This window comes from Cucumis melo, chromosome 3 (assembly GCF_025177605.1).
Source record: "Cucumis melo cultivar AY chromosome 3, USDA_Cmelo_AY_1.0, whole genome shotgun sequence".
Classification (NCBI taxonomy): Eukaryota; Viridiplantae; Streptophyta; class Magnoliopsida; order Cucurbitales; family Cucurbitaceae; genus Cucumis; species Cucumis melo.
This window is the reverse complement of record NC_066859.1, coordinates 4,306,908-4,317,649: the sequence shown is the minus strand read 5'-3', so window position 1 is coordinate 4,317,649 and position 10,742 is coordinate 4,306,908. Positions and strand designations below refer to the sequence as shown.

General features: G+C 29.4%; 1 protein-coding gene across 2 annotated transcripts; it reads left to right on the top strand.

Annotated features, from left to right (window-relative positions):
* The first annotated feature begins 353 nt into the window (after nucleotides 1–353).
* LOC103485619 (WAT1-related protein At1g43650) lies at nucleotides 354–2,730 on the top strand. 2 transcript variants are annotated; one of them, XM_008443296.2, is made up of 7 exons: nucleotides 354–640; nucleotides 724–786; nucleotides 869–985; nucleotides 1,124–1,367; nucleotides 1,451–1,609; nucleotides 2,122–2,273; nucleotides 2,375–2,730. In XM_008443296.2, the coding sequence occupies exons 1-7, from the start codon at nucleotides 435–437 to the stop codon at nucleotides 2,535–2,537; spliced, it is 1,104 nt and encodes a 367-aa protein (XP_008441518.2). In that variant the 5' UTR covers nucleotides 354–434; the 3' UTR covers nucleotides 2,538–2,730. The 2 variants fall into 2 exon arrangements, with proteins under 2 accessions (XP_008441518.2, XP_050937858.1); XM_051081901.1 differs by having other exon boundaries at nucleotides 1,121–1,367.
* Nucleotides 2,731–10,742: the final 8,012 nt, after the last annotated feature.

Genomic DNA, 10,742 nt, shown 5'->3' with positions numbered 1-10,742 from the left:
AAAACTATCTCAACGAAATCTCTCTAAAAGAGTATTGGTTATAAAAAATAAAACCTTTTTTGAGTTACTTCGAAACATTGTATTAGTCTAAAAGTTAAAAGAAAAGAAGCCTAGAGAACACATGTCTATATAGATACTACTTTTTTTTTTTTTTTGGAATAATATAAAGATAATAAGCTAAAACATCCAATAAAGCAAAGACATATAGTTCACCAACAATCATGTAGTGCACAAATTAGTGGAATGAAGGCCCCAAAAAGTATGCTGTTGAAAACAAACCAAACAGGACTATTTTATTTTATGTTTATCTTATCTTATTTTCTCTATAAATTCCTCAACCAACTTCTCACATTTCCAACTACCAAAGTGTTTAGAGAAAAAAATATAAAAACTTTGAAGAAAAGGAAAGGAAAAAAAAAAAAAAACTATAAAACATGAAGAGCTTTTTAGGTTATGTAGAGGCCATGAGGGTCCACAAGCCCTATATTGCAATGTTATTTGTTCAATGTGTTTATTCAGGAATGGCTTTGTTCTCTAAAGCAGCCATTTCTCAAAAAGCCATGAACCCAGCCATCTTCGTCTTCTATCGTCAAGCTTTTGCTACCGTTGCCATGGCTCCTCTCGCCTTCTTACTCGAACGGTTCGTTGTTTTCATACCCAGATTATTTGTCTATATTTGAACTTTTTTTTTCCTAAATTGAGATTTACATATTGTTAATGCAGAAAAAAGGAAGTTCCTTTATCTTTCAAGTTCCATTCCAAAGTGTTCTTGGTTTCTCTTATTGGGTATGCAGTGTGAATTTTTGATATATATTATATTCTTACACTAAGTCTCAATTTGTATATTAATAAAATGATTTTTTTTCAGGGTCACTTTGAGTTTAAACCTTTATTACGTAGCAATCAACCATACATCGGCAACATTTGCAGCTGCCACTACCAATACCATCCCGGCCATTACCCTCCTGTTGGCTCTCCTTTTCAGGTATTTAACTCGTTCGCCCCCGGTTTGGTTTTCTGCTTTTTGGTCTTTTAAAATTAAGGCTCTAAATCTACTTTGAAATGGTTATCAAAGTTTGGTTAATTTAAGTGAGATGATTTAATTGTTTTGAATTTGAAGCAGATATGAAAGCATTTGCATAAGAAAAGTTGAAGGGATGGCAAAATTGATGGGAGCAATAATAGGTTTTTCGGGGGCTTTAGTGTTTGCATTTGTGAAAGGTCCACCAATGAAATTCATGAATTGGTATCCACAAACAAATAACATTACTAATTCATTTCGACCTTATTCCACATTGGAATGGATTAAGGGTTCATTCACTATGCTTTCAGCCAACCTTGCTTGGTCTTTTTGGCTTGTTCTGCAGGTAATTATTAATTCTTTACTATTTTCATTTATATAATAATAATGCATGGTGTAATAATTTTTATTTTTTATTTTCGCCTCAAGGCCTCGATTGTGAAGGAATATCCAGCAAAATTGAGAGTTACAACTTTGCAATGCTTCTTTAGCTTAATACAATCAGCTTTGTGGGCTTTGGTAATGGAAAGAAACCCACAAGCTTGGAAGCTTGGATGGAATCTTCAACTCTTCTCTGTTGCCTATTGCGTAAACATCTCTCTCTTTTCTCTCCCTAAAGTAATTAAATTAGGATTCCGTTTGATAACGACTTTTCTTTCAAATTAATTTACGTTTGTTTCTTCACTTATGATTCTATGAAAGAGTTGAATTTGATCTTTAGTCAAAATTCCAAAAGTATGAAAAACATATTTTAAACCGTGCTCTTTTTTAGTTTAACTTTCAAAACTTTAGTTTGGTTTCTTCAATCTTTGGCAGTAATTAGTATATTATTAAACTTATATAGGTGAATTGAAAAAAAGACTTTTTCTAAGTTTGGTTAAAAAAAACTCTTATAATGTCACAACGGCCTCTAATTACAACTTATATTAGCGTAAACGATAGTTTCATTCATTATAATAGTAAGTTGAAGAAGGGTAAGAATTTGTTTTCGAAAACTCTACAGTGATGTTGTTACCTCTCCGACTTAATTAACATTAAAATAATTTTTATCATTTTGAATCAGGCAGTGATTTGACAAAAAATAATGTTTGAAATGATAGGGTGTAATTGTGACGGGAATGACGTATTGGCTACAAATATGGTGTGTGGAGAAGAAAGGGCCAGTTTTCACAGCTATGTTTACTCCATTAGCACTCATCATAACAGCAATCTTTTCAGCATTGCTATGGAAAGAATCCCTTCATTGGGGAAGGTGAGATCAATTCCTTTTAACTCTTTTCCAAACTCTACCTATTTTTCTTTTTTTCAAATGTGAGTGTACTGAAAAGATTTGTTTTTTATTTTATGTGGCAGTGTTGGTGGAGGCATTTTGCTTGTGATGGGACTTTATTTTGTTCTATGGGGAAAGAAGAGAGAAGAAGAAGTAGCAGCTAAAACCAAGATAAATGATCAACAACAACGACATGACACTAAGGAGGCCGAAACCATTTTGGAGTGCATTACAACACATCATTGAAATTTTATATATAGTCCGATTCACTCTCCATTTTCCCCTAAATTCCCATCATCATTAATATATGGTAAACATATATTTCATCATTAGTCTCGTATTTCATAGCTCACTAATGAATGTATGTCTTTTCTTGTCTCTTTTTATTCTTAATGGATGACTTAAGTCATTGCTTTAAGTTATAGCTTGGTTTCTCTCTTTTGTATATCCTTGGAGGTGACTTGGGTCTACTATTGTAAATGATGAAATGAAAATTAAAAAAAAAAAATATATATATTCCTAGAAGAAAAACGGTCTAAAAAAACATTCTTGTAAATAAGATAGTGACATGATATAGTTTTTCAAATTTTATTTGATTAGTCGTTGTCAAATTATCGAATGTACGCATGAGAATAAGATGATGTATAATATAGTAGGCATAACTTTTTTTTTTTTTGACTAAAATATGAGGTTTTTGGTTGGGAAGTAAGGCTTTCCAAAATAGTTGTGGGAAAAAAATTAAGATGTAACAAAATTCAAAAGCTAAGTTAAATGTATGTTTGAATTGAAAGTGAGTTTATAGATAAAGAATATATTCCATGCATTTGAGTGTGTGGATCATATATATATATATACATATATGTATATATGTGAGTGTGTAATATGGGCCGTAAAAGATTCCATTTGTGCATAAAGTGCTTATGACCCAAATGAGTTGGCTCTGCCTTTGGGTTTTGTAAATATGTACAACAAAATATCACAGCAAGTCTAATTTTTATGCAACTTCAATTTATTGAAAACAAATACAAAACACATAGGAAAATCATCCAGTTTTATTTAAACTATTTCATTATAACCATTTGTTTTGTAGTTGATAATTTTTTATTTATTTCTTTAATTGTCTTTCTTTTCTCAACGTTTTTTTACTCATAATATTCTTTTTTTTTTTTTACTTAAGCCTTTGATTTCTAAGTCTTTCTCAACCATTTTTTATTCATAATTTTCATTTTGTATTTAAGCCTTTGAATTCCAGAAAGGAAGTAGTTCTTTTAGTTTTTAAATTTTGATTTTGGTTTTGTAAAAATTGGTAAAATGTGGATAACGATTGTTGAAACTAATACATATAAGTAATAGTTGTAAAATTAATTTTTAAATATCAAATGTACAAAAAAGGATGAAACTATAATTAAAGAACGACAAAAAAAAAAAAAAATAAGAATGTATACAAAAGTTAGAAATTTGACACAGTTAATCTCTTGATGAAGTAATTACCCAGATCTATGATACTAAACTTTTGTATAAAAAGAAACAGTTAAAAGTTTATAAAACTAGATTGAAACGAGTATAACTCAACTAATATGAAATATGTAATATCAACCATAAAATTAGAGATTTTATCTCCACTCATCGTATTTCAAAAAAGAAACCTAACAATATAAAGTTATATACATAAAAAGGAAGATGATTGGAGTTGAAATTACCAAAAATATAATGCTATTTTTAGGCATTGTTGTTGTTTTGTAAGGTTGGTAGTTTGGCTTATTCTTAAAGTAAAAGCATATGGCATATTCACATTTGTAGACATATTCCTTGGGCAGTGGAATTTGTCCATTGTATATACACTATGATTATAATGAAATTCTGAAACAAATGAAATTATTTTGAAAATAATATACTATTTATGACAATTAATAACTTCTCACTGAAGACATGTTATAAAAAAACTAGTGGACCTTTCATTTTTAAAGAGATAGATATTTCCCAAAATGCCCCTATTTAATAACTCATATGCTTTCTCATCTGTCACTTATCAAAACACCTACTATGCTAATGGATATTCTCATTCCTTACTTTCTTCTTTTCCCTAAATTTAATTAGAAAAAAAGAAAAAATAACTAATCTAAATCAAAATTAACTAAATAATATTTATTATCATCTCTTCTAATTGAATCTTTCATCCTCCTAAAAACCTTTTCAGAGATTGTGGGTTCAAAGTTCTTTTGTAAAAGTCATAAATTAAAATCTTTTCGGTTTGTCTCTTCATAATTTATATAACATTCTTGTGTAGGAAGACATAACGTTCTTGGTTAAGTAGAAAATTTTTAAACACGAATTTGGTTAATGTTATCTGTAACTTTCTCGATATCAAACTATACATTTTAAGTTTAGTCTCTATTATTAGTTTATTGTCGCTATTTTAAAAAAGAAAAAAAGATTATCTAGTGGCATTTCTACTTTAAATTTTGTACATGTATTTACATATCGCATTTTCTTATACTACAAGAAAATAAGTATTTTCCGACGCACAACATGAACGTTGGGATAAGTGACGTCGGGAGAAAAAGTTTCTCCCAATGCCAGTAGAAGCCTCGTCGAGAAATGTTGGCAATCCCGACTCGACATAAGGCGACGTTGGTATAAGGTAATTTAATAAAAAAAATTACAAACTTCTCCTGACGTTGTTATGCATGGTGTCGGGGTTGGTGCGAGAACTCCCGACACACTCCGACCGACGTCGGGAGTTTCCCTTTAAAACTTATTTTTCATATCTGTAAACAAATCTGAAACCAGCCGAAAACGAGAGAGAGTGAGACACCCCAGTCGAAAAACAAAAGAGAGGAAGAGATTTTGGAATCCCATCGCCGTCCACCGCCCCTCACCGCTAGTAACCTATTATTCTTTTTTTTTCCTTTATTTTTCTTTAGGGATTAGAAATATTATTAAATTTGTAATTTGTTTTTTTTTTTTTTTGTCTTTTTTACTGTCAAGGGCCTCTCATTGTGTTATTCTACTTGCCGCCGCTACCATTTTTTTTTCACTTGTCGCCGCCGCCACTTGCCCTGTCGTATAACCACCCCTGTCCGCCACCATCGCCTACCCTATCTCTTTTTTCTTTAAACTTATTTAGGTTTTTTTTTTTAATTTTACTCGTTCTTTGAAGTTTCCCAAAAGTTGCTTTGTTTTGAAAATTTTGTTTGATGAAATGCTTAGAATGTTTTTGAGATTTGTTTGAATTCTTGTATGTTTTTTTATTAATTGTAGACCGTAGATGTTGCCCTGAATAATATCTTTGTTTTTTATGTTTAGTAATTTTATGATTCAATATATGGATGAATGTTGTTGGTGAATGTTGTTGTTGTGTACATTTTAGTTAAGGTTTCCTTGAAAAGTGTTGCTTTGATAATTTAGAGTTAGTTTGTGGTTGTATTAGATTTATATCTATTATTTTTCATTCTGAAATGGAGAAAATAGGATATATTTTTGGTTGCTTAGATCAATCTAGCTTGGACTGTGTTAATGGAAGGTTTTTTTTTTTATGAAAAAAAATAGAGGATCTCCTGACATCGTATGAACAATGTTGGGAGTGTACAATTGTCGACGTCGTATATACGGCGTCGAGAGATGTATAGGACCTCCCAATGCCACATGTTGTGCATCGGGAGGTCCTCTCCTGATAATTTTCTCCTGACCTTGGTCCCAATGGTCATTTATGCATCGGGAGATCCTTTGACGACGCTTTCTCATATAACTCCCTACGTTTTTGTGCGTTGGGATATTTCCCTTACTTGTAGTGTTACATGAAAAGTATTGTATTGGTCTTATATTTAACTAATGAAGGACTAAAATTAAAATTTAATAATGTATAATATTCAAAGTTCGATTTGTAAAAATACAATAATTAAAATTAAACAATTACTAAAGTGCATAAATCGAAAATGATATTTTAACTAAAAGATCAAAAAAAAAGTTAAAAGAAATTAGAAGCGACTATATCTACGAGACTCTAACACTCGAAGTAAACTTTTGGTTTAAATTCGATTTTGTTTCCTAAACTTTGATTTTGGATCTATTTTAGTCCCTACACTTTTAGAAAAACGTATGTTTTAATCCTTAAACTTTAAAACGAGTATCTTTTTTTTATTATTATTGTTAAGATTCGGACTTATACAAAGAATAGTGAGCCGAATTGTATTTTTGGAGACTAGTTTGTTAAAAAGTTAATCACCCTCAAAATTTAAAAATGTTAGTTTTTAATTAGAGAATAAATCACATTTGTATAAAATGACTCAAAAGTCATTTTACATTCAAAATTTTGGTTGGTTACTATTCTGACTCTTTGGTTTTCGGTATTCTATTTCACTAATTTCGTGTCCTTTTACCTTCCTACAATATTTTGGTGATTCATGAGAGAGCTTTTTTCTTTTTTCTCTTTCCTTTCCTTTTTCTTTTTAATGACCTCAATTATGTGATTCATTGAGGTTATATTTTATTTTCTTTTTTTTTAGTGGATTTTGTATATGAGGTGCATTTATTTGCAGGGTGATTCAATTAACTCGATAATCCACAACCTGGCCTACCCAATCAATGGATTGGGTTAGTTTTTATTTTGGGTTGGTTTGAGTTGAATTTTTTTTCGTTTTTTTCGGGTTGGATTGGGTTTGGGTTACATTTTAAAAAATTCGGATTGACCCAACCCAACCCAAATGTCTAATATTATTAAAATATATGTTAAAACTTATAAATACTATAATTCATACATATTATTATGAAGTTTTTTTTTTAAGTTTGTAATAGATATGTTAAATTTGGATATTTAACATTTGAGCTTCATTTGAGTTTTATGAATTTTTTGTTATTAAAATGTGTTGTAGACAAATTTAAATATTTTAAGTTAATGAATAATATACTTTAGAACAGAAAAGAAAAATAAATAAATAATCTGACAACTCAATCCAACCCAAGCCGAATTTTGAGGGTCGGGTTGGGTTGAAGATCTTATTTGAGTTATTTGGGTTGACCAACCCGAAAAATAGGGTTGGTCCTAAAAATTTCCCCAACTCAACCCATTTACAACTCTATTTATTTGATTCTATTCAATTTCCATTGATTTGGAAGGAGATTTTAATTTTTCATTAAGGTATAGCCATGAAAATACAATCATCTCACCATTACCATTTTATTAAAGAATTAACAGAAACTTAACCTTAGAGACCAAGGTAAACTCTTTTTCAAAATTTAATGACAAAAATAGATTTTTTTAAAAAGTTTAAAAAACAAAATAGAATAAGATTTGAAGTTTTAAGGAAAAAAAACATATTTAAACCTAAATTTTAGAAATGAACTTCTTTTAAATAAAGTAATGAATCTCTTTTCTTTTTAAATAAAATAATAATAATAATAATAATAATAATAACAATAATAATAATTAAAAATGAAGTATGTGATTTTTGTACTTAGCTTGTTGCTCACTTTATACCTTAATAATAATTGAAAAGTCAAAGTAGACAAAAGGCAAATGTGGCAGCCTTGATTCATGCTTCTTTCTTTCAAAAAAGCATTCTATTTCATACTCAATATTACGTAACACTATTTATTTACCAAAATTATACATAAAGTTATTCATCTTATCTTAAAAACATTAATATTCAATACAATTATATATCATTATTTATTATTATTCAATTATATTATATTATACTATATTACGTCGGAAGACACTCAAATAGGAAAATCACCAAATGTCCAAAAGCATCTCTCCAAAACAAGACGACCAAAAACGTAGGACATACAAAAATCAAAGACGAGAGGTACCAACCAGAATTTACAAGCTCTATAACACTTGAAGAAAGTGATCCACAAAATTACAAGATATATACCAACATTTTGGTTATATATCATCATAAAAATATGTTAACTAAAACTCCTAAACTTTCAAAACGAGACAAATTTTGATTCTTAGTTCTTTACACGTATAAGAATTGATATAACCTCCCACGAAAATAAAATAAATAGAATTCATTTAAAATTGAGAAGCTTGCAATATTAAATAAACCTTTTTTTTATCGTAATCCTAATAAATCGTGTTTGAGACTTAAATATAGCAGAATATATGTCCTTTCTTATTTTTAAGGGAAAAGACATCACAATTGAAATAGACATGTAGTATATCATCATTTTTAATTGATCGATGTGTGAACACTTCAAATTCCTTTTATGAATTGAAATTTTAAAAACAAAAAACATGATTTACATCGTGTTCTGTCAAAACCAAACAAATAAACTAATGAGAAAATAGCTTAATTAGCTTGCGAAAATGTTGTTAATGGTGAAGTATGCATAAACAAAAAAAAAAAAAATACAAGGTTTTGTAGTTTGAATTTTCCTACTACATTAAACGTAAATAGGCAATGAAATACAGAGCCTAATTAATTATGTTGATATACCAACCATCTATAATAGTAATCAACATTTGGACTCCAAGGCAAAAACTATAATCTCATATCATAATTTGATTACAGATAAGAAGGTGGTCGATTTGATTACTATACATTGATAGTTATGTGAGAGTCACTAATCTTTTTGTATGAACAGTTGAAATTTTTTTAAATTTTGTCATCGTGCATCATTCATTTCAGTCAATTACCGTCCATATGGTTTAGAATTGATGTTGTATCTATACAAAAATAGTTAAATATTTTTATCGACACCAATGACTAAATACTAATATTGATGTTGATACTAATTTAAACTCCAACAAATCGATATCAATGTTGATATTAATTAATTACCAATATTACATACACGAAATCAAATGTATCAAAGCGACACTACTTGGCACAACAACTAATCGAGAATGCAATATTACATTAAGAAAGAGTTTGTTTCAAGGATTGAGATTGGATGAGTTAGGCATCAAAACTCTAACTCATAATATAGGAAGACAAAATGATGTAACCTAAACTTACAAAATATCAAATATGTTTGAGCAACGAATCACAATAGAAAGGCACTTGAATTTCAAAAGAGTCAAATATTAGAAAGTATATATGGAACTACGATGAAATTCCTAAAGTTTTAGCAATTTTTTTTTATCATATTTGAAGAGCATTACAGTAATCATAGCAATATGTAAACGAGAAATCAAATTACGATGCTATATAAACGAACTCAACTTATTCCCTTAACTATTAAGGATCTTGAACCAATTCTTTATCTTAAATTCAAACCTAAAAGGTCCAAAAATAATGATTTTAAAAAATATGAAAAGATGAAACAGAAACCAAGGTTGAAATGTATACAAAAGTGTTTTTCACTTTTACTTTTTTTTTTTTTTTTTTTTTTTTAATTTTCTTTCCCTCTAGCTCCATTTGTTACTATCAAAAAGCCTATCCTATGAATTGTTGGGTAAAGCACTAAATTTTGATATATTAATTAATTAATTAATTAGATAATTTAAAGGGTTTGAAATTTTAAATAAAAAATGAAATGAAATGGAAATAAAAATGATTAATTAAGTAGATGGATGGAATAGAAGCACTGAAATTATGGGTTTGAATCCTTGTTTTAAGCTGACACTTAAATATTAAATTATTTTCCAATTTCCAACACAATCCCTCATGCGCTATTCTTCCTTCCCTCACTATCAACACCCCACCTGCCTATCCCATGCGGGGTACTCTACTTCATTTCACACCATCCCCCATGTCATTTTCCAAACTTAGTGCGGTTGTTTAGGTCATATTGGTTTCATTGTTTTTCTTCTTCTTCTTCTTCTTCTTTTTTTTTTATAAAAATTACTCTATCCACCTCAAATCATCTAAAAACTTAAAAATTAAAATTAATCTAACTTAGTGGTATTCACTCCATTGTAAGATTTTTAACTCACGTTTACGTCTATTTCTAGGAAAGCTTCGTTCCCGATGATTTGGACCATTTGTAATCAAAGAAATCTTCTCACATGGTGTCGTGGAGATTGCCTCGTTGAATAGAGATAATGTCGTTTAAGGTTAACAAGCAAAGACTCTGAACGTATTATGAAGATGAACATTGCAGCAAAGTCTTAGTGAATTTAAAGTAAAATGCTTGCATTTATTTGTCCTTAACATGTGGATGTGTTTGTACATTTATGAAGAGCACATTGAATACAAACGTATCATTTTTTAGCATTAAATTTATATCGCTTTGGTTTCCTTTCTTCTTTTCACTTTATTTTTTTTTCTTTTATTTCTTTTGGTTTGTATATTTCTTGTTCTATTGTTTTCTTTACCACTTTCTTTTATTGCTTTTTAGATAAGAAAATTTTGTGTCTTTAAAGGAGAATGGAAAAAATGGATATTAGGCTAAGTACTGAAGTGCGACCTGATAAGAGGTACGTAAAATACACCTAGGCGAGAAGACCAATTAGTTCACACTCAAAATTTGGGGTAATGCCTAAGAAGTTGTGCCTCACGG

Excerpts from the sequence above, each read along its gene's own strand:
- LOC103485619 (XM_051081901.1), top strand. The coding sequence starts at position 435 with ATGAAGAGCTTTTTAGGTTATGTAGAGGCCATGAGGGTCCACAAGCCC. Across the intron at positions 986-1,120 it reads CTGTTGGCTCTCCTTTTCAG|CAGATATGAAAGCATTTGCA; the intron begins GTATTTAACTCG and ends TTGAATTTGAAG. Across the intron at positions 1,368-1,450 it reads CTTTTTGGCTTGTTCTGCAG|GCCTCGATTGTGAAGGAATA; the intron begins GTAATTATTAAT and ends TTTCGCCTCAAG.